Source organism: Erpetoichthys calabaricus, chromosome 6 (genome assembly GCF_900747795.2).
Source record: "Erpetoichthys calabaricus chromosome 6, fErpCal1.3, whole genome shotgun sequence".
NCBI classification, from domain to species: Eukaryota; Metazoa; Chordata; class Cladistia; order Polypteriformes; family Polypteridae; genus Erpetoichthys; species Erpetoichthys calabaricus.
Window position 1 is genome coordinate 113710339 of NC_041399.2, and position 24094 is coordinate 113734432.

General features: G+C 41.1%; 1 protein-coding gene across 2 annotated transcripts in view; it reads right to left on the reverse strand.

The window, feature by feature from the left end:
* The window catches only part of faim2a (Fas apoptotic inhibitory molecule 2a), a 195123-nt gene that overhangs the window by 89182 nt on the left and 81847 nt on the right, over positions 1-24094 (reverse strand). For both annotated transcript variants that reach the window (XM_028803871.2, XM_028803870.2), the window contains exon 2: positions 21568-21760. In XM_028803871.2, the coding sequence (XP_028659704.1) occupies positions 21568-21760 (193 nt within the window). The remainder of the gene's footprint in view (positions 1-21567; positions 21761-24094) is intronic.

Here is a 24094-nt window from a genome sequence, read left to right on the forward strand (position 1 = left end):
CTGGCAGATAGTACACAGATTAAATAAATTTAGTTGTGATTCATTAGGGGTGAGCATTCTGTAAATTATCATAAGCCTATTTGGCCTTGGTTTTTAACTATGTGATATTGCAAAATGCTTTTAAAAACCTTGTTCTTTATGTACTTTAGTTTTTAAACCTTTTTATTTGGAGACAAAATATAATAGAACACAAGTCAAACAAATAAAAGCAACACAGCAATGACAACAGTATGCTTTGAAAACAATTCTTTAAACTTTATACACAAATGTATTATTACATTCCATTTCCATTTTTATTTTATATATGATTCATTGTAGAAATATTCAATAAACAAAAAGTGATATTTTACTCACTAAAGAGGTAAATAAATAAATATAAAAAATGCTTCAAATTTCAGAAGTTAACTAAATCCCCAAAAACACCTGAATTTTACATTTTACATACATTTATCAAGCTGGATCCCCTTAATGCGTACCTCTTTACCAAGTTTGGTTAATGCAGTAGACTACTTAATGGTTTAAGAAATCCAATTTGTACATTTTCTCCCCTTTTACATAAATAGCTTCATTGCTAAACAGGCTGGATTTACACTAGTTGTGGGGCCAAACAGTGGCAATAATTCACAAACTCTTGCTTAGAAGATGTAAATGAATGTCACAGATCAGGGATATGATATGCAGCTCCTAAAAATTCCTTACTACAAATGAGTCATCAATCTATAGATCTACTGACTCTATTAACCATTAATAAGCTGTCATTTTGTTAAACTTCTAGCTTTCTTCTTGTCTTGGGAGTAATCACAGTATTAAGCTTGTTTTTCATTTTAAAATGATGCTATCCACCATTTATTAACTTTGTACTTTGCAGCTAATCACTCACATTTTTAATGCATTTTATTTCAAAGGTGTCTACTAATCTGTTAGTGATCATTTCAAAGCAAATGTACACTCAAAATATGAAATATATCCACTCTCAGCAATCCTATTTATATAATTATGTGACAGTTCCTCGTTTGTGCCCAGCGCTAACAGAATAAGCTGAAGTACTCAGACCCTTTGCTCAGTACTTAGCTGAAGCACCTATGGCTGTAATTACTGCCTGAAGACTTTTTTGGTATGATATTTCAAGTTTAAAACAGCTGGATTTGGGGATTTTCTGTGATTCTTCTCTTAAGACCCTTTCAAGCTCTGTCTGATTACATGGAAACCATCAGTGGACAACTATTTTCAGATCTCTCCGGATATGTTCAGTTAGGTTAAAGTCTGGATTCTGGCTGTGCCACTCAAGAAAATTTGATCTCAAGCAACTTATGTGTTATCCTCATTATACTTTTACATGTGAACCTTCAGCCATGCCTGAGGTCCAGAGTACTCTGGAATGGGTTTTCATTAAGGATAACTCTGTACTTTGGCCCATTCAGCTTTCTCTTAACCCTGACAATTCTCCCAGTCTCTGTGCTAAAAAAACAACCCAACAACATGATGTTGCTACCACCACGTTTTACCATTGGAATAGTATTGCGGTGGTGATCAGTGGTGCTTGGTGTCCTCCAGACATGATGATCAGAACTGAGGCCAAACAGTTTAATCTTGGTTTCATCAGAAAAGAGAATCTTGTTCCTCATAGTCTAGAGAGTCCTTTAGATGCCTTTTTCCAAACTGGGCTTTTATGTGTTATGTGTTTGCCATAAAGACCAGAGAATTGGAGTTTTGCAGTGGTGGTTATCTTACTGGATGTTTCTCCCATCTCCATACAGTTTTTTCTGGAGCTCAGCCAGAGTGACCATTGGGTTCTTCTGCCATGTTTCTTGCCAATGCCTTTCTTCTTTGATTGCTCAGTTTGGCTAGCCAGACAGCTCTAGGAAGAATTGTAGTTGTTCCAAACTTATTCTACTTTAGAATTATTGTGGTCACTATACTCTTGGGAACCAATAATGTGGCATAAAATGTTTTGTAACCTTCGCCAGATCTGTGCCTCAACTCAGTCATCCTGTCTCTAAGCTCTACAGGCAATTCCTTTCATCCAATTGAATTTACCACAAGTAGACTTCAAGCAAGGGGTAGAAACAATTCATTGATAATCAACAGGTAATTTTGTCAATGGAATAAAGTTAGCGTTCATAAAGAAACAATCCACCAAAACTAAAATCGTCTTGAATTGATAAAAAGTCCATTGAAATGGCTTCCCATGAATGACACGGACCTGGTATAGGTTAGAGTAAATAGGTGTACAGTATACCCTTGCAAAGTTGCGGTTCAGAGTTGGCAGCCTCAGTCATTCGTGGATTTTTGCTTAGAACCTATCTAATAATTGTTAGTACAAACCGCAAATATCCTCTGCAATTTGTATGGCTTTTTTCGTGGCGATACTGTAATGAAGAGGAAGCAACTGTATCGGAAACGCAGCTTGGGATGGTGAAAGTAGCCAACAGAATTTGAAATTGTGACTCCTAGCAGTCCCTGCAGTGGCTCTGATTGGTCTTCTGCTGTGGGTGCTGGGGCTATTGGGGTCAAAGGATGTCAGCGTGGCTTTTACAAAGGGGGCCAGTGACCAAAAGCAAAATAAAAGTTTTTGTAATTTGTGTTTCAAGTTCCTGTCTCTCTGCCTGCCTTCTGTTGGGTTACCTGTACTTATTCGTTTTGTCCTAAATCGTTTCGTGTTTGGCGTCTGCATTGTCTGACATCTGCATGTGTACATGAGGACTGTAAGTGGATTCATGGCCATCCTGCAAATAAGGAAGCGCTCCTGAACCCATCTTCACCATTTCAAGAACTAGCGGTAGGACTAACTTTACATTCCCATTTAACATACTGATCTCTGGACTATCTATTTTCATCATTACATTTCATCCATTGCCGTTTTTCATGATTTATTGTGTGTGTTTTGTTGGTGCTTTGTTGTATTTAATGTGTAATTGCTGTAAGGAGAACAGGGGTGGTATCATTTTCATTTATTTCGTTTGTTTTCATTGCATTCTTTATTTGCTGTTTGATTACCGGATTGCTTTATTTTTGTCTCTGTTTGTGAGTGCGTGTGGGTCGGGTCAAGGCTGGGTGCGTCCCTGGAATCTCCACCATAAAAATAAATAAATTGCCATATTCTCTATAGTGTGAATCTTTGCGGCACCGGACCGCTACAGTGTTATTAATTTCTCCTTGCTGCTGATTGACTGTGATGCATCTCCAGCTGAGTGTTCTTGTGTTTTCTGTTTTGTTCCTCTTAACCCTTAAACCGCCACAACCAGCTATAGTCGTTTACCAGTGCCATTTTAAAAGCCTGAACAGCACCTGTCCTTTTTGGCTGATTGCTTTGTTTCTCTCTCCTCCCCCAGACATCATCTGCTCCTGTTGGGGGTTGTACTCCCCTATGATGTTTGTCTATTCTTTAATCGATAACTAACTGCATACTGAGCTCATTTTACTTCTGAAAGAGACATGTTTGTTTGTTTGAAGTGTTTGAATAAAGTTCCTGTCTCTACAATCTCCTGTGTTTCTGTAAAATTCTGTGACCCAAGTGTGACACACTGCAGCCTCACTGTCACTGGGATTGAGACAGCGTCAGCATTTACCTCTGTGTGTTTGCGTGCTGCCAGTTCAAGTGCTGTTGGCTCGGTGATTTACTTAATTTCTTCCATGGGTCAGTTGCACTTTGTACATACAGTATTGTTCCAGTAGTTTATTAAATAGTTTTTACAGTTCATTAGCAGTGTGTAAAAGGATCCGCGTTGCAGTAATTGTGATGCTCTTTGCATGGAAAAAAAATGTGTTCTATTAAAATTTCACTTTTTCTTTGTGAATTGTGACGTTTACTTAAAGTGCAATACTTAAAGTACTTAAGTACTTAAAGTGCAGCAAAAAAGTATTTGGCATCCAGGGATGCATTAATCCCCAAGTATGTACAGTGGAACCTCTAGATACGAGTTTAATTCGTTCCAGCACTGAGCTTGTATAGCGAATTTCTCGTATCTAGAACAAACTTCCCCATTGAAAATAATGGAAATCCAGTTAATCCGTTCCGCACCCCAAATATATTAACATAAAAATCAATTTTCCTAACAAATAACACTGATAAATTATATATACTGTAGTCTACCTTTAATAAATAACACTGGTAAATAATATAACTGATTATTAAAAGAATCAAAACAGGTGTCCAAAGTGCAGTAGAGCATTCAATAAATCTTTAAATAAATAATCCTTAAAACAGTTGTGAAGTGGAGGTTTAAAATACACAAGAATAACAATCCTTTAACACGAGGTTAAAACGTCAAAAGGATGCAGTCTTTAAAAAACAGATGACAATCCCCGGTGCTTCTTCTCTGTTAGCGTCTCACCTGCGGGCTCTGCAACAGGCGAGACACCCTTAATGTAGCTGACCTTCTCTACACCGTCCTGCTTCAGCTGTTTGGCTCGCCTGTTCAGCTCACTGTTCAGCTACACGCTCGCTCTTCAGCACCGACTTGCTCCTGCCTGCCTGCCTGCCTGCCGCAACCTCCGTTCTCTCTCCTCTCTTTTCTTTTACTTCTTCTCCCCCTTAACCGGCTCGCGCTTCTCTATATATGCGGGGAGGACATGGCAGCTGCAGCCCATCAGCCACAGGAACAATCATGGATGTGGGCAGTTTCCCACCTGTGCACTTAAGTGAGAAACGCAGACACCGCAGATCGCGGCTCGCAACTGCTACCACGCCCCCTCGCTAAGCCGTGAGCTATACCCACAGCCTGGCTCGTGGCTCGTTACGCGAGCCAATGCTCGCATTTAGATCTAAATTTTTCGCTCATACTTTCCTCGTATTTTGAATTTCTCGTATACAGAGGTGATCGTATCTCGAGGTTCCACTGTACCAGTTTAAGGGTTAAAGCCCCAAGATTCCGCCGAAACGCCCTGCACCTTCTAAGGCTTCTGGCAATGAAAACGCACTTGCATGAACTGTAGTACATATAGTGGTAACATCGGTATTTTACATTCTAGCACAGCGGGAGACATAGCAGTACAGTATACAGGTTTACCTTTACATTGTTTTTTTTAGGTAATGTATTAAACTGAGTTTGAAATTTCATTGTTTTGGGGGAATATTTACGGTTTAAAGTATAAAAATAGGCGTTTTTTTAACCACATCCAAAATATGCGGTTTTTCACAATTCGCGGGTGCTCTAGGAACGTAACCCCTGCGAATTTTGGGGGTGTACTGTATATATCCACCACATATAGATGGTTAAGCTTGGCAGCAAGTCCCATGCTAAAACACAATCTTTCATTTCCTTTTTCATATCTTCTCACTTAAAGGAATCTCTTCAACAATAATAATATTTATGAAATTCATGGATGTCCAAGCTTAGGAGGAACATAAAATTTCCCCAAGGAATCTTTTCCAGATTAAATACCCACCCTCCATGATAGAAGGATTGACTTTATAACAATAAAATGTTTAGAGATGCCCAGATGTCTCAGTACTGGTGCAGCAGTAAAGAAAATCTTTAATTTAAAATAAATAATCTTTAATTGTTCAAAGCCTCTGCAGCCTCATGTGTCCAACAAAATTTCTTGTGACTCCTTTTTATTAATGAGGAAAAGGAAATGAAATTAAATCAAAGTACTAATGTTTCTAATGAATTTGTGGTATTAACTCACAAACGCAACAAATCTTAGGATTTGTTGTAAAGTCTTGGGTGAATAACAATTCAGAATAGGTGTTGTAAAGTCTTGGGTGAATAACAATTCAGAATAAGTGCAACTTTCAAGTGATCCACAACTAGTCCTTTACAAGTGATTTCATATTCAAGAAACAAGACCCTATAAAATTCACAGTTCTCTAATTTTACAAACAAGTGATTGTAGTCTTTGCAAAACTTTTTTTTCACATGACCATCATGTGATTCCAAATATTTAAAAAAAAAAAAAAGTATGTCATTAAAAAGCCCTGAAATATATGATATTTATAAATATATATCACGATATATATATAAATATAATAAATATATATATGATAGTCAATACTAGGGAATCCATTCCCGGACGGGTTTATCCATTCCTGGGAATTTGGGAATCCCGCATTTCATTCCCGGGAATCCCGGGGATGACACAGTGCACGGGCATCTCACATGTGAACAGTTTTAGAACGACCGACACTTATTTTTAATAACACTACTGCAATATGTTGACACAAATAAAAAACTAACCTTATCTACAAGCAGTTCATGCTGTCATATATGTACATGTATCTTTAGTTGCAGTAATAAGAGCATAGAAAGCACAATGTTCTCACAGGTGGCGCAGTGGTAGTGCTGCTGCTTTGCAGTAAGTAGACTGTGGAAGATTGTGGGTTCGCTTCCCAGTTCCTCCCTGTGTAGACAGCGCTTTGAGAACTGAGAAAAGCGCTACATAAATGTAATAAATTATTATTATTATTACTAACATGTCCAGCGTGCGGTCGTTCAAGCAAGAGCGCACTTTCGTGCAGAAGTACACCAGCCGCTGAGAAAGCACCCTCTGCCTCCACTGAAGTAGGCGGCACAATCATCAGATACTGATACACTTGTTCTAAACAACGCCCGCGCTTGCCGTTGCTCTGAAACATTGCCATTTCAGCTTTTACTGATGCACCCAGTTTCTTGTCATCATTCTGTGATGGCAAGTTTCTTGGCACAGATAATGTGGATGCAACAGACTGACGCATTGTGGTTTCAAGTTGCTGTTCAAAGCTGTTGTCTGATGAAGTGCAAGCTGCAGCAATGGTGCCACCTTAATTATTTTCAACTATAACTCTGTTATTTCTTGATCGATTTTTACACGCTATATATGCGAGTTTGGCCGTTCCTGTTTTCCCGGGAATTACAGCAGTTTCATTCCCGGGAATGTGGGAATGAAAAATGTCCGGGAATGGATTCCCTACTCAATACATCACAGAAAATATCATTGACAAATGACTGAAATGTTTTAAGTGTGTTTGACAATCCATAATTTGTAACACTATATTCAATATGCCCTGTAACTGTGTTCAAGGCTGTCCTTCATTTGTCTACCTCCCCTTCTAATTAAGATGTATGCATTATGGAGATCCTGCTTGATAAATGTAGTAGACTACTTAATGTTTTAAGAAATCCAGTTTGTAAATTTTCTTGAAGGTATTTTTCCATTACCTCACTTCCAGGTCAAATTAATGTATAAAGGTTTTCCTTAGGGAGAAGAGTGTCCGGTAAATTCTCAAAAGTATAGAAAGTCTGAATTAGCATAAGCTGCCCTAATTTGCAATGTTCACCAGAAATGTATTGATTTACTACATGAGGTAGAAGTGCATAAAGTAATAAAGAAAAAGTAAGTATGTCAGATATTTGAAATATTATAATGTGTGCTTCAATTCAAATGTTTAAGGTCTAAATATTCCTAATTGTAATAGAAATTTGTCATATTTTATCCATTTTTTTAGGGTGACATCCCTAGTAAAGGATCAAAAACCAAAAATAATATCATATTCGTAACTACTGACCTTGACATAGTCTAAAACAATACCCTACATGTTCATGTTTTAAACTTGGCAATTTTAAATTTCTGTAAGCTGCACTTAAAGGGCAAGGACTAAAGAATCAATTATCAGAAATATTATTATATTTATAATCAGCAACCTACTGTAGCATAAAATAACCCTCCACATGCCTCTATTACCAATACACATTTTTCAAAGTTTTGTGAAAATCAGTAAATATGACCCCTAGTATCTTTTTAGAAGGTGAACCCCTGTGGTTGGTCGATGGTTAACAATTTCAAACCCTTCTGATCATTTTTGCTGACACCCAGTGTTTTACTCTTTATTATAAGGGTATCATTTCCTGCACAAAATGGCCTTTCCAACCAACTTCTGCAGCCAACATATGTAAGGTTATAATGTATTTACTTATGTGTTTTTTTTACCTTGCTTGAATTCTAATAATTGGTTAAGTGCTATTTCACAGTTGGACTGCTATGTTAAATATTTTCCAGAATTCTTTCACAAATAAATCAAAACGGAGTTGTTGCTGTAATACATAGAAGCCCATTCCAATCTCCTGTCATGCAACAAAGCCTAATTCCACATTAATCTCTAACAAGTGACTGTTGACTGTGAGTCACTAGGTTTTTCACTTTAGCAAATTCTTCCTCAGTGTGAAACATTTTAAGTAGCACTGACTTATTTAAAGTCTGTTTTCTTTTTACTGGCCCAACATGTTTTAACATTTTTTAATTAAAGAAACTGAACATATACAATTCATTTTTTTCTAATTTCTGCTATGAATAACACAAATAGTCATGCTCACCATCCTGATTGATATTTTGTACATTTTGCAAAATGCCCCGTAATATTTTTTATAAAATGCCCCCGGATTTTTGTCCATTTGGGCAAAAATTTCTCCTTACAATAAAAATGTATTTCGTATGCTGCACCCAAGTAGTAGACTTTTTTCAAATTACTGCTTCCATGTGTGTTTGGAACCAGCACCTTCTAGACATCACAAACCAGATTTCAACTGTAATTAACTAACTAATGTATTCTACTAACTGGGGAGCTGTGTTTTTTTTTGTCCAAAAATATAATCATGATACATTTTTTCTATATTAATTAATCTTGATATTTATAATGATATAAACAAATTAAATATATATATATACAAAATTTCTTTAACAAAGGAAGCTAGGAAATACTTGCACTTACAGTATTTCTAATGAACACTGTATTTAATAATGCAAATGGAACAATGCAAATACATTTATGTCAGGAAAAAATAGCAGTTGGACTAATCATAGCCTCATCTGCTTGGTCATGTACTTTGGGAGCCATTTGATAGACAACAACTGAAGTAGCAAAGTAAACAGAAGATCAAGGGACTCTTGGATCCTTTCTAACATGACCTGTAAAAGCAAGATTTTCCATGCCTTGGAAAATTATATCAGCTCCAATCTAAAGAAACTGGCTCATTACATTAAGGAAACTTGTATCGCTTAAATAAGTGGTCTCAAACTCCGGTCCTGGAGGGCTGCAGTTACTGCAGGTTTTCATTCTAACCATTTCATTAATTAGTGACCTGTTTTTGCTGCTAAATAACTTATTTTGAATTCCTTAGAAGGCTGGCGTCCTTCAACATCTGCAATAAGATGCTGCAGATGTTCTATCAGACGGTTGTGGCGAGTGCCCTCTTCTACGCGGTGGTGTGCTGGGGAGGCAGCATAAAGAAAAGAGATGCCTCATGCCTGGACAAACTGGTGAGGAAGGCAGGCTCTATTGTAGGCACAGAGCTGGACAGTATGACATCCATGGCAGAGCGACAGGCGCTGAGCAGGCTCCTGTCAATACACTGCATCCACTAAACAGTATCATCTCCAGACAGAGGAACAGCTTCAGCGACAGACTGCTGTAACTGTCCTGCTCCACTGACAGACTGAGGAGATCGTTCCTCCCCCACACTATGCGACTCTTCAATTCCATCCCATTGGGGTTTGGGGGGGTGTGGTGGTAAAGGTTAACATTATACAAAGTTACTGTCTGTTATACCTGCATTTTTATCACTCTTTAATTTAATATTGTTTTTTTATCAGTATGCTGCTGCTGGAGTATGTGAAGTTCCCCTTGGGATTAATAAAGTATCTATCTATCTATCAATCTATCTATCTATCTATTTTAATTGACTTGTTCTTGAAGACTCAGACCCATCAATTGTTTCTTCTTCCTTAATTAGCAGTCAAACAATAATGAGATACAATTTGCCAAAACATTACAAGCAAACTGTGACCATCACACAATATCTGAAAATAAAGAAGGATAAAGGTCTCAGGAATGCTGATCTGCTCAGGTCCCCAAAACATTTTAATAGTACTCTTAGAAAAGAGAAAATCAATAATTTTGGAAATGTATGCTATTGCACAATGAGAGCAGCAACAAGCCATGGAATTAAAGAATGGGTTTAATTAACAACAATAATCTGCTCCTAATTAATCAAAATTATGAAAAGTGAAATTGGTTGGAGTTTGAGACAGACTTAGTTGGTCTTCTGTTGGCTCATTCACTTCACGTTTCATTTCTGTCTGAATGCCATTTAAAGAGAGAAATGAAGCAATTCAGAGGAAGGATGAAGAAATTGAGGGGAACAAATCTTAAAAAGTCAATTAAAATGAAAGGAAAAAGGAATTAATTAGCAGCAAAAACTGGTCACCAATTAGGAAAAGTGTTAGAATGAAAACCTGCAGCCACTGTGGTCATTCAGGACCAGAGTTTGAGACCATTGACTTAAACTATAGAAATGTGCAGCTATTTCAATGTAATCAAACATGTTTATGGCCTAAACAATCACAGACCTGATGTCAGAGGGGGACATTTTTTTTGTGCACTGGGTGGTTCCATTAGGCACCCATTGTTGGGACTGGGGGGTGAGAAGTTAAAAGACTGTCTGCAGGATGTATTTATTTGCTGTACTGCAAAGGAGTCACCACTTTGAAGTTTATGGATGGTTGAGATTTACAAACAATACCACGTGTGATAACAGAACTGCTGCTTCCTTGGAGGATGTCTGTATTTACCTGGCTTGGAAATATTGGTTCCTAATCAGCATATCTGTACTTTTTAATGTTTGGTAACCATACATTTTGTTAACTTGTGTTTTCATTAATTGTTAAACCCAGGCAATTTAGATGTGCCATTGATTAAACTGTTTGTCCAGGACTGACAACAGCAGGGACTGAAGTAAATATAAACTCCTGGGCAGCAGAAGGCAGGAGGGGAGAGTCCACAGGAAACGCTGCCAAGACACTCAGACAGGGCACAGGGGGCTCGCAGGCAGACAAGGGTACCTGGCTGGCACGACGTGAGGCACAAGGACGGCAACATTTACTTCCAGGGAGGAAGAGACAGCTCCACAAGGAGACGCCAGTTGTGGGTCCAGCGAAAGAGGGAAGCCGCATGAGAGGACCAAGCGAAGCTGACAGACGAGGAATGAGGCGTGCCTAGGTCCCAGCCACACAAGGAGCCCAGAGTGGAAGAAAAAGGAACAACGAAGAGACGCTGACAGGGAGTCAACAATTTGACATAGCTTCTGCCGGGGAACAGAGTACATCCATGGACAGTTGAACAATTAAGTGTTGGGGTAACACAGTGCCCAAACTGGACTCTGCACCACTAAAGGTTGTATCCTCCAATTCTTGTTTTTAACGGACTTTTAGAGGGTGGACTGTGTATTTTCCTTTTTAAAAAAAGGGAAATTGATTCCTGATATGTTTAGTTTTTGTTATGTTCGTTCATCTTTTTAATGTACCTTATATTGTTTTGTGTAATAGAACCTACTGTTGTTTTTTTCTAAAATTACTGTTGTGTCTTTCATTGTGTGTTTACTCACCGCCCAATTTAAAGAAACCTGTGTGCTATTACTGCGGTGGGTTGGCACCCTGCCCAGGATTGTTTCCTGCCTTGTGCCCTGTGTTGGCTGGGATTGGCTCCAGCAGACCCCCGTGACCCTGTGTTCGGATTCAGCGGGTTGGAAAATGGATGGATGGATGTGTGCTATTATTGGTAAATTTCAGGAATTCCCAGTCTCTTAATAAAACTGGGTGGCGTAGTCGGATATTTTAATGGTGTCAAAGTTAGATTACCTATAAGTGTGACCAGACACCTGTGACACTAAGCTCCTGAGATCTAATGGTGGAGATTAAATGATTATAGACAGGGAAGCCATTAACGCACAATGGAAGAAGTACTTTAAAGATCTTCTAAATCAGGAGTCTTTTGTTGGAAAGAATGATTTTAATTTCATTCCACAATAGCAACTCAGAAATTAGTTAGAAATCTCTCTAAACTTTATTGTGAGATGTTGACATTTTGGGCTGGCTGATATAGAGTTAAATTGATATTGAGATAAACTTGACTCTAAATGCAATATTTGATATTTCTTTATATAATTCTCAAAACACCTTAAAGATTGAAGATTAGCTCTATACAGGCATGTATATATACACGTACAGAGACAAAACATCACATATTTCCTCACAATAATATTATAAATTACTAGAGAAGGAAAAATGTTTACTTTTTTAAAATGTTAATTTTATTAATAGCTGTGCCTCTAAGAAACAGCTCAAAGAACATGTTTATTTTCTAACCATTTTTGTTCAATATCTCCTGTACTTATTTTTGAGTTTTTAATGCATGTATACTGCGTTCAACACTGCCTGTTTCGCCAGTATCTGTGTCTGCCAGTCGCTACCATCTCAAGAAACACTGCAGTTAATCTGTTTAACTTTTTGTATATATTGTACCACTACTCGAGATCCATCCTTGCCACGAGACAGCACAATTATAATATGCGCTACTTATCCCTACAGCGGCAAAAAAAGGAAAAAGTTAATAAATAATCCAGAGTGCATGTGACCAACACTACTTCACACTAGCCACAAGAAGAAGTACTCAGCAAACCAACAGAAGTCAATGTACGCATGGAAATAAAATTGCTATTGTCCATCCATCCATCCTCTTCCGCTTATCCGAGGTCGGGTCGCGGGGGCAGCAGATTGAGCAGAGATGCCCAGACTTCCCTCTCCCCAGCCACTTCTTCTAGATCTTCCGGGGGAATCCCAAGGCGTTCCCAGACCAGCCAGGAGACATAGTCCCTCCAGCGTGTCCTGGGTCTTCCCCGGGGCCTCCTCCCGGTTGGACGTGCCCGGAACACCTCACCAGGGAGGCGTCCAGGAGGCATCCTGATCAGATGCCCGAGCCACCTCATCTGACTCCTCTCGATGCGGAGGAGCAGCGGCTCTACTCTAAGCCCCTCCCGGATGATTGAGCTTCTCACCCTATCTTTAAGGGAGAGCCCAGACACCCTGCGGAGAAAACTCATTTCAGCCGCTTGTATTTGCGATCTCGTTCTTTCGGTCACTACCCATAGCTCATGACCATAGGTGAGGGTAGGAACATAGATCGACTGGTAAATTGAGATCTTTGCTTATGGCTCAGCTCCTTTTTCACCACGACAGACCGATGCAGAGCCCGCATCACTGCGGACGCCGCACCTATCCGCCTGTCGATCTCACGCTCCATTCTTCCCTCACTCGTGAACAAGACCCCGAGATACTTGAACTCCTCCACTTGGGGCAGGATCTCGCTCCCAACCCTGAGAGGGCACTCCACCCTTTTCTGGCTGAGGACCATGGTCTCGGATTTGGGGGTGCTGATTCCCATCCCAGCCGCTTCACACTCAGCTGCAAACCGATCCAGAGAGAGCTGAAGATCACGGCCTGATGAAGCAAACAGGACAACATCATCTGCAAAAAGCAGTGACCCAATCCTGAGTCCACCAAGCCGGACCCCCTCAACACCCTGGCTGCGCCTAGAAATTCTGTCCATAAAAGTTATGAACAGAATCGGTGACAAAGGGCAGCCCTGGCGGAGTCCAACTCTCACTGGAAACGGGTTCGACTTACTGCCGGCAATGCGGACCAAGCTCTGACACCAATCGTACAGGGGCCGAACAGCTCTTATCAGGGGGTCCGGTACCCCATACTCTCGGAGCACCACCCACAGGATTCCCAGAGGGACACGGTCGAACGACTTTTCCAAGTCCACAAAACACATGTAGACTGGTTGGGCAAACTCCCATGCACCCTCTAGGACCCTGCTAAAGGTGTAGAGCTGGTCCACTGTTCCGCGACCAGGACGAAAACCACACTGTTCCTCCTGAATCCGAGGTTCGACTATCCGACGGACCCTCCTCTCCAGAACCCCCGAATAGACTTTTCCAGGGAGGCTGAGGAGTGTGATCCCTCTGTAGTTGGAACACACACTCCGGTCCCCCTTCTTAAAGAGGGGGACCACCACCCCAGTCTGCCAATCCAGAGGCACTGTTGCAGAGACGTGTCAACCAAAACAGCCCTACAACATCCACAGCCTTGAGGAACTCCGGGCGTATCTCATCCACTCCTGGGGCCCTGCCACCAAGGAGTTTTTTGACCACCTCGGTGACCTCAGTCCCAGAGATGGGGGAGCCCACCTCTGAGTCCCCAGGCTCTGCTTCCTCATTGGAAGGCATGTTAGTGGGATTGAGGAAGTCTTCGAAGTACTCCCCCCACCGACCCACAACGTCCCGAGTTGAGGTCAGCAGCGCACCATCCCCACCATACACAGTGTTGACACTGCACTGCTTCCCCCTCCTGAGACGCCGGACGGTGGACCAGAATCTCCTCGAAGCCGTCCGAAAGTCGTTCTCCATGGCCTCCCCAAACTGCTCCCATGCCCGAGTTTTTGCCTCAGCAACTACCGAAGCCGCATTCCGCTTGGCCTGCCGGTACCTATCAGCTGCCTCCAGAGTCCCACAGGACAAAAGGGACCGGTAGGACTCCTTCTTCAGCTTGACGGCATCCTTCACCGCTGGTGTCCACCAACGGGTTCGGGGATTGCCGCCACGACAGGCACTGACTACCTTATGGCCACAGCTCCGGTCAGCCGCCTCAACAATAGAGGCACGGAACATGGCCCATTCGGACTCACATGTCCCACACCTCCCTTGGGACATGGTCGAAGTTCTGCCGGAGGTGGGAGTTGAAGCTACTTCTGACAGGGGGCTCTGCTAGACGTTCCCAGCAGACCCTCACAACACGTTTGGGCCTACCAGGCCTGACCGGCATCCTCCCCCACCATCGGAGCCAACTCACCACCAGGTGGTGATCAGTTGACAGCTCCGCCCCTCTCTTCACCCGAGTGTCCAAGACATGTGGCCGCAAGTCTGACGACACGACCACAAAGTCGATCATCGAACTGAGGTCTAGGGTGTCCTGGTGCCAAGTGCACATATGAACACCCCTATGCTTGAACATGGTGTTCGTTATGGACAATCCGTGACGAGCACAGAAGTCCAATAACAAAACACCACTCAGGTTCAGATCAGGGGGGCCATTCCTCCCAATCACTTCCTTCCAGGTCTCACTGTCATTGCCCACGTGAGCACTGAAGTCTCCCTGCAGTACGAGGAAGTCACCTGAAGGTGTGCCCTCCAGCACCCCCTCCAGGTACTCCAAAAAGGGTGGGTACTCCGAACTGCTGTTTGGTGCATATGCACAAACAACAGTTAGAACCCGTCCCCCCACCCGAAGGCGAAGGGAGGCTACCCTCTCGTCCACCGGGGTAAACCCCAATGTACAGGCTCCAAGTCGGGGGGCAATAAGTATGCCCACACCCGCTCGGCGCTTCTCACCGGGGGCAACTCCAGAGTGGTAGAGAGTCCAGCCCCTCTCAAGGAGATTGGTTCCAGAGTCCAAGCTGTGCGTCGAGGTGAGCCCGACTATATCTAGCCGGAACCTCTCGACCTCGCGCACTAGCTCAGGCTCCTTCCCCTTCAGAGAGGTGACATTCCACGTCCCAAGAGCCAGCTTCTGTAGCCGAGGATCGGATCGCCAAGGTCCCCGCCTTCGGCCACTACCCAACTCACACTGCACCCGACCTCCTTGGCCCCTCCCATAGGTGGTGAGCCCATGGGAAGGGGGACCCACGTTGCCTCTTCGGGCTGTGCCCGGCTGAGCCCCATGGGTGCAAGCCTGGCCACCAGGCGCTTGCCATCGAGCCCCACCTCCAGGCCTGGCTCCAGAGGGGAGCCCCGGTGACCCACGTCCGGGCGAGGGAAAACGCTGTCCAAATTTTGTATTCATCATGGAGGTTTTGTTGAACCGCACTTTGTCTAATCCCTCACCTAGGACCAGTTTGCCTAGGGTGGCCCTACCAGGGGCATAAAGCCCCGGACAACAGAGCTCCTAGGATCATTGGGACACGCAAACCCCTCCACCACGATAAAGTGGCGGTTCGAGGAGGGGATTGTATTCTATTGTAAATACTGAAAAATGCACACAACAAATAAATCAAGTATTTACAAAATGCCACACTGTAGCACACCTCCCCACACTCAAACATTACAATGAAAAACACTTAATAAATAAACCCCTAATACACAAACAATTAAATTAATGAAATGGACAGTAAAAATAAAAAAGTAAATTAAAACGTCCATCAGAAGAATTACTTTTTTTTAATGTTTATTACTTTGACAGTTTTACTGAGCCCTATGACCAAACCAGGAAAAAATCTATCACTCACTGTCTCCTCATACATGCCCATCAGACCTCCGAAATTCAACATAAAAAAGGAAAAGGATCCTCTGTGTCATCAAGTCCTCTTGCTTTCTGCAAAAATGAACCCAGGTCTCCTATAATATGAATAAGTTTGGGAACCCCTCTCAGCCTGCACAATAATTTACTCTACTTTCAACAAAAAAAAGATAACAGTGGTATGTCTTTCATTTCCTAGGAACATCTGAGTACTGGGGTGTTTTCCGAACAAAGATTTTTAGTGAAGCGGTACAGCGGCACAGGCACAGTTGCTTTTTAACCCTAGGTGTGGCAGACCAAGAAAAATACAGGAGTGGCATATGTGCAGGATTGTGAGAATGGTTACAGACAACCCACAGATCTCCTCCAAAGACCTGCAATAACATCTTGCTGCAGATGGTGTATCTGTACATCGTTCTACAATTCAGCGCAATTTGCAAAAAGAACATCTGTATGGCAGGGTGATGAGAAAGAAGCCCTTTCTGCACTCACGCCACAAACAGAGTTGCTTGTTGTATGCAAATGCTCATTTAGACAAGCCAGATTCATTTTGGAACAAAGTGCTTTGGCATGATGAGACCAAAATTGAGTTACTTGGTCTTTGCACTTTGCATGGCAGAAGAACAACACCGCATTCCAAGAAAAACACCTGCTACCTACTGTCAAATTTGGTGGAGGTTCAATCATGCTGCGGGGCTGTGTGATTAGTTCAGGGACTGGGGCCCTGGTTAAAGTCGAGGGTCAGATGAATTCAACCCAATATCAACAAATTCTTCAGGATAATGTTCAAGCATCAGTCACAAAGTTGAAGTTATGCAGGGGTTAGATATTCCAACAAGACAATGACCCAAAACACAGTTCGAAATCTACAAAGGCATTCGTGCAGAGGGAGAAGTACAATGTTCTAGAATGGTCGTCACAGTCCCCTGACTTGAATATCATCGAAAATCTATGGGATGATTTGAAGCAGGCTGTCCATGTTAGCAGCCATCAAATTTAACTGAACTGGAGAGATTTTATATGGAAGAATGATCAAAAATACCTCTATCCAGAATCCAGACACGCATCAAAGGCTATAGGAGGTGTCTAGAGGCTATTATATTTGCAAAAGGAGGCTCAACTAAGTATTGATGCAATATCTCTGTTGGGGTGCCTAAATTTATGCACCTGTCTAAATTTTGTTATAATGCATACTGCATATTTTCTGTTAATCCAATAAACTTAATGTCACTGCTGAAATTCTACTGTTTTCATAAGGCATGTCATATATTAAAAGGAAGTTGCTACTTTGAAAGTTCAGCAAATGATAAACAAAAATCCAAAGAATTAAGAGGGGTCCCAAAATTTTTCATATGACTGTATATGGAGTCATTCTCCTAAATTTATGCAACTTCCTCCTCTTCTCTCTGGTGCTCATGTTTTTTTCCTTTTTCTTTAATCTTTTTGGTATGGTTAGTACCTCCACCCTTGAGTTCCACCTTTGGCCTCAGAGTCAAATGCTCCTTTCATTATAGTCCATAGGTTTCCCGAACTTATTCAGACTCTTTACTATTTACAGAAATAAGTAAAGGCACAAGCAGACACTGACACTAAACACACATGACAACAATTATAAGGAGAGACAAAACTCTTGATTCATTACCACGCTAATCACAGATCATAATACATGCATATAATAGAAACGTTTTATAATTTACACAATTTTTAATTGTTCCAAATTCTGCATTTGCATACACTTGATTTTTCATATTTGTAACCGTCATTTTGTATAATGTGTGTGGGTGTTCATTTTATAGCATTCATCAATATAGTACCCCTCCTCGAACCGCCACCTTATCGTGGTGGAGGGGTTTCCGTGTCCCAATGATCCTAGGAGCTCTGTTGTCCGGGGCTTTATGCCCCTGGTAGGGCCAGCCAAGGCAAACTGGTCCTAGGTGAGGGATGAGACAAAGTGCGGTTCAACATAACCTCCTATGATGAATAAAAAATTTGGACGCCGTTTTCCCTCGCCTGGACACGGGTCACCGGGGCCCCCCTCTGGAGCCAGGCCTAGAGTTGGGGCTCGATGGCAAGCGCCTGGTGGCCGGGCTTGCACCCATGGGGCTCAGCCGGGCACAGCCCAAAGAGGCAACATGGGTCCCCCTTCCCATGGGCTCACCACCTATGGGAGGGGCCAAGGAGGTCGGGTGCAGTGTGAGTTGGATGGTGGCCGAAGGTGGGGACCTTGGCGATCCGATCCTCATGGACGCCTCCCTGGTGAGGTGTTCCGGGCACGTCCAACTGGGAGGAGGCCCCGGGGAAAACCCAGGACACGCTGGAGGGACTATGTCTCCCGGCTGGCCTGGGAATGCCTCGGGATTCTCTTGGAAGTAGGCTAGAAGAAGTGGCCAGGGAGAGGGAAGTCTGGGTGTCTCTGCTCAAGTTGCTGTCCCCGCGACCCGACCTCGGATAAGCAGAAGAGGATGGATGGATGGATGGATGGATCAATATAGTAAGTACTGAATTTGTGGGCAGGCAACTTGTATTTTGCATTTAGTGTTCTTAACAGCTTTTTGAATCCTTCTTTTTCTATAGTATAGACAGGCAGTGATACTTTGGTGGAAACAGGTGTTGCAACTACTCAGTGAAACTTTACATGCACTTTCAATGCCAATGAACTGTGAAGATCTCACTATTACAATTTGCTATTCTAAAAATCATACAGATTTTTATTTCATTACTTGATATTGATATCCTATTATTAAATTCTAATAAAAAGTAACATCATTGTTTATTTGTCTTCACCTAGTACTTACACTTTAACAGACTCAATGATCACCAGGAAGCACAATTCACTTGCTAAACAAAAATACAAACTGAAACCTAAAATAAAATGACCATTAATGCATCCAGTTTAACTAATGCTCCAAAGACTCAATAATTCACAAAAGAAGACTATTTAGATTGCTGTTTTTATTCATGCTTGTAACATTTCATTACTGAGTGGAGACTACATGACACGGATGGATGAGAGCTTATGAGTGGTCGCTCTGAGGCTAAGGATCTGCACTGGCAATCGGAAGGTTGCCAGTTCGAATCCCGTAAATGCCTATAGGGACTCTGCTCTGTAGTGCCCCTAAGCAAGGCCCTTAACCTGCAATTGCTGAGCGCTTTGAGTAGTGAGAAAAGCGCTATATAAATGCAAAGAATTATTATTATTATGATGATGCTGGGACGTATCACTTTTGGTGTGAGTTAGTGATTAGTGTAGATACCTAACCATTGACAAAATACAAGAATTTTTAGGGTGCAAGTTAAGTATGCAAATTTGTGTTTTGCAATATGCCAAATCACTGTAATGGTTATCTCCTTCCGCCTACTGCTTATCTGCTCATATGCTATGTAATGGAACAGCAAACATTTTATGGAACTTTGTTTAGCAGAGACCAGTTTTGCCACAGGGGAGGGAGGGCACGTTGCTGGCTGCATAGATGGCCTTATAATATACAGTAATGTGTTTTATCTTTAGATGTTATACTATTTGCACTGTCACAGCAGAGCTAACACTACCTGTTCTAAAGTCTTCCCTTGTGATCCTCCATTTTTTTTACTCACACTCATCATCACCAGCAGGCAACATGGGCAGACTCAACACAGTCCTGCTCAGAAGAGTGGTGGAAACTTTGTGGATTTCACTTATCTGTCAGAGGAAGTTGTTGAAAATCAAGAGTACTCGATATTCGCTTTTGCATGTTTATTTTTCTTAAGTAGTCAATAGAATCAAAAATGAGATAAATTGCCCAGGCCTACAGTCAAGTAGACAAAAGATACATCACCTGGAAAAACCAGGGGGGTGTGGGGCTTTGGGCACAGAGACAATGCAAACTCACTTTGGTGCCCTGATCTTGAAGAATTGGAACCTTGAAGAAAGTCCAGATGAGCTAAGGGATGCATTGATTGTGACAATCTTCAAAAAAATTGAAAAATCAGACCGTGGCAATTAGAGGAATTACCCTGTTGTCCAACAATGGAAAATTATTTGAAGAATCCTCCTAAGCCATCTCTCCCCACATGCTGGACACCTCCTCCAGAATCTCAGTGTGGACTTAGGCCCTCAAGAAGTACAACTGACATGATCTTCGCTGCTTGCCAACTTCACCATGGTCAGAAAACCACCAACCTTTTTAAATGCACTTCTTTGACCTCACAAAAGTGGTGGACTCTGTCAAGAGCTACTAAAGTATTGATGCCCACCAAAATTTGTCACCATTGCTGGTTTACTCCATGACAACATACTAATGGATCTACCACAGCTCATTATGAAGTTAACACTGGATTCAAAAATGATTACATCATCATATTAAAGCCCTTCTTGATTTTTTTAATCTGATAAAAAAAAAACAAAGTTATGATCTGAGTGGAACTAACTTACTGAATAGATGATAAGCGTTTCAACTTTAGCTGAAAACGATCCAAGGCTAACACCTATCTGACATTAGTCATTGAACTCCAGCATGCTGACAATGCTGCTGTATGTGCTCACTCAACAACAAACCTTCAGTCAATCATTGATGTCTTTACTGAAGCATACAAGAAAATGGAAGTTACACTCACCACTCAGAAGACAAAAATCTTCCATCTACAATCTTTAAATGAGCAGTCACTGGATCTAATATTTCAGTACTAGGAGGTAAACCTTAAAAATGTTGACCATTTTACATACCTCACCTATCATAGATTGAAATATATGAAGTGATCCCGCATTCTCTCAAACGTGCAATCACTAACTTTAGTTGTCTATGAAATACGGTGTTTGAGTTTGCAACATTAAAAATTAAACCAAGCTCAGGGCTTATCAAGCTGTAGTAATTCGCACCCTTTTCTACAGAGCTCAAAACATGGAAAACCAACAGAAAGAACTTCAAGACACTGGAACGGTACCTTTTATGGTGCATGTGATCTTCCATATTCAAAGTCAGGACAGGCACACCAAGACACTGGAACACTACTGTTTATGCTGCATGTGATGCTTCAAATTCGGAGTCAAGACAGGCACACCAAAAATAGATCAATCTACCTTATCTTTGTTTCTTCACCATATACTGTAAAATAGTTTCCTTACAGATGAGCATTACTTGTGTGTTTTTTCTACATTATAGATACAGTACATACAATGTTATAGATTTCTAAAGACACAATGGTTAAATTACTTTTTAATATAACCAGATATCTGCATTTTCATTCAATAGCTGAATCACACAAATTACTTCTTTAATATACCATAACCAGTATCTGAAAATCAGGCCAATAGATAAATCGTACTGGTCATAATGTAATCCATTACTGAGCTCCAATCTTTGTTCAAAAGTTTTCCTGAATCATCTAAAAGCACATAAAAGCTCATTACATTTCAACTCCTGTTGTAAGCTTGATTAAGTAAGTTTATTGCACTTTTATCCAATTAAGCTATGCTTATATACTTACTAGGGCTTGGGTGCACATAAGCCCAACTGGGATGAACTGGTACTGATGAGGGAGGCTGAGTTGTGTAAGGTGGAGTTCTGTATTCTTGCTGCTTATCTCCAGCTGTTGCTTCATCATAGTTTGGTGGTGGTTCTGCAGGAAAGGACATTGCTACACAGTTGGGACCTGTGTCTTTTTGTCTTGGAGCAGATGGCTGAATGAAATAAAAAGAGAGCAGATTTTGATAACTAGCATTGACAAAAGTGGACAGTTTTGAAACTAGACACGGGTCTTCAAAGTGATTTCAGCTCTTGCATAATTCTATTAAAGTTCTTTAACACCATCCTTCCATCATCCTTCATTAGTACAGTAACAACATGACTACAAACAAAAAAGCAGTAGCTACTTAAAATATATTTCATTTATTATTTAGATAATCCCAATAGCAAATACTCAGTATCTTTACACAGCATGCAATTTCACAACAAACACTGACAAGTGATTACTCAGTAGGTTAAAGGATTATAATAAATCATTGGTTAAAATGAGAACAGAATTAATAAGAGATGTAAATTGACAGTTGTAGGTCAGATTGTGTGTAAGTGGATGCAACATAATTACCCCCCATTGCAACATTATAGTTTGCTTAAGCCTTTGTGGATAGGAGGACAAAACAAACAACTCTAGGGTCAAACTAAGCTTCAATTCATTTATAACATTTACACTGCTAACTGTACAAATGATATTAAAAAATGGAGAGATAGATCGAGTTTGCCTCAAAAACTTTAAATAATAAGAAAAGATAAAACATGGGACAAAAAAGTTATAAATAATTCTTTAACATCTACATGTGATGGTCCAGGTTGGCCCCAGCATGCTTAACATTCTGGAACTTGGAACCATCAACAACATAACCAAGAGCAAATGAAGACACAAACAGTCAAGAGTGAGGTACAAAAATTGCTAGTGATTTTATTTAACAATGCAGGGGTTCAAAACCCCAAAGTGCAAAGGTACAGTACAGTCAAATAAATACATAATCCATAAAAATCAGGGCTCATTGTGGGCAATAACTAATCCATTAAAATCAACCATATAATAATACATATAATAATACACACATTGGATTATTTTCCTTTTTGTCAGTCCAGGACATCTTACTCCCCTTTCTCCCCAGCTCACTCCATTAGGTCTTGCAGCCTGCGTAGACACCAGCAGCTGCAGTCCGTTTCTCTGGCCCTCGACCCAACTTCCTCCAGCCTAGATGCTCTGAGCCAAACCTCTGTCTTCCACTACGCACCTTTGGTGTCTACTGGATCCCTTGAGGCTTCTTTATCTCCTTCCCTCCTCTAGGCTGTTCAGTGGGAGATGATCCACCCCTTGGAGTGCCATTTCCTTCGCTCCCAAGCAGGGCTAACTGGTCGCTCTGCCCCCTCTCCACTGTGCTGGCTTTCACTCCCGATTCTGCTCTTCCTTACTTCGATTTTCTGTTTTTCAATATTCCTTATTATGATCCGACCTGATTTATACTCTCAAGGGGCGCAGCATTGTAATCACCTGTGACACATGGAATGCCAAAGCACACCCCATGACTGCTGAACTCTGCAACTATGTGCACCCCCATGGAATACATGTATTTTTTTTTTTGCTTTTTTTTAACCATGGGCCTATGTTTCATCATACCTCCACACACAAGCTGCCAGTTCCATGGATGGGATGCACTTCCAGAATAACCCAGTGCAACTGGTGGCCCAGGTCTGTGGTGTGGTCTCTCAACACCTGCACTAAATCTGAAACAAGTACTAAAAATACCCCCACAATAAAATAATCCCAACCCTCCCCCTTTACACCAGGACAGTAAAAGAACAAGAACTTTTAAAACACAGTAAAACAAAAGCAATAAAAAAATAGTCCATTAAAAGTTCAATCATTCAATAAAGTCCTTCCAGACATGGTTACGTGGGTTCTGTCTATTAATCGGCCACCAAATCCTCTTGCTTTCTTCTTTGTCTTCACTCCTTACTGCCACTGGTTCATCCCACCTCTGTCACCAAATGTAATTGTCTGGATTGGCTCCAGATGCCACATTGCATTCTTTGTACTCATTTAACATTTTTTTGAAATAAGAAAAAAAAAAACAAAAAAAAAAACACATAAACCACATTTGCTTGTGGTTTGTGTCCTCATTGCCTGGCTAATTTCGATTATGTTATTGACAGTTCCAGGTACAAGGATGTAATGCTGCAGCTGAAGCCAATTGAAACTGTCACACTACAACAAAACATTTAACCAAGTTTAACTTACAAAGACCTGGTTATGAAAAAACACAAGTTGCTTAGATGTTTCATAAGTTGTAAAGTTTACATTTGCCAGCTGAAGTGACTAAAAGGGAACTGCTATTGCTATATCTATCTATCTATCTATCTATCTATACAATAAAGTTTTTGTATATTTTTACAATTTCAAAATTTTTTTCTAAATGCTAATTAGCATCAATTTATGATTTTTGATCATTGATTAAATCAGAAAAAAATAAATATAATTTTCA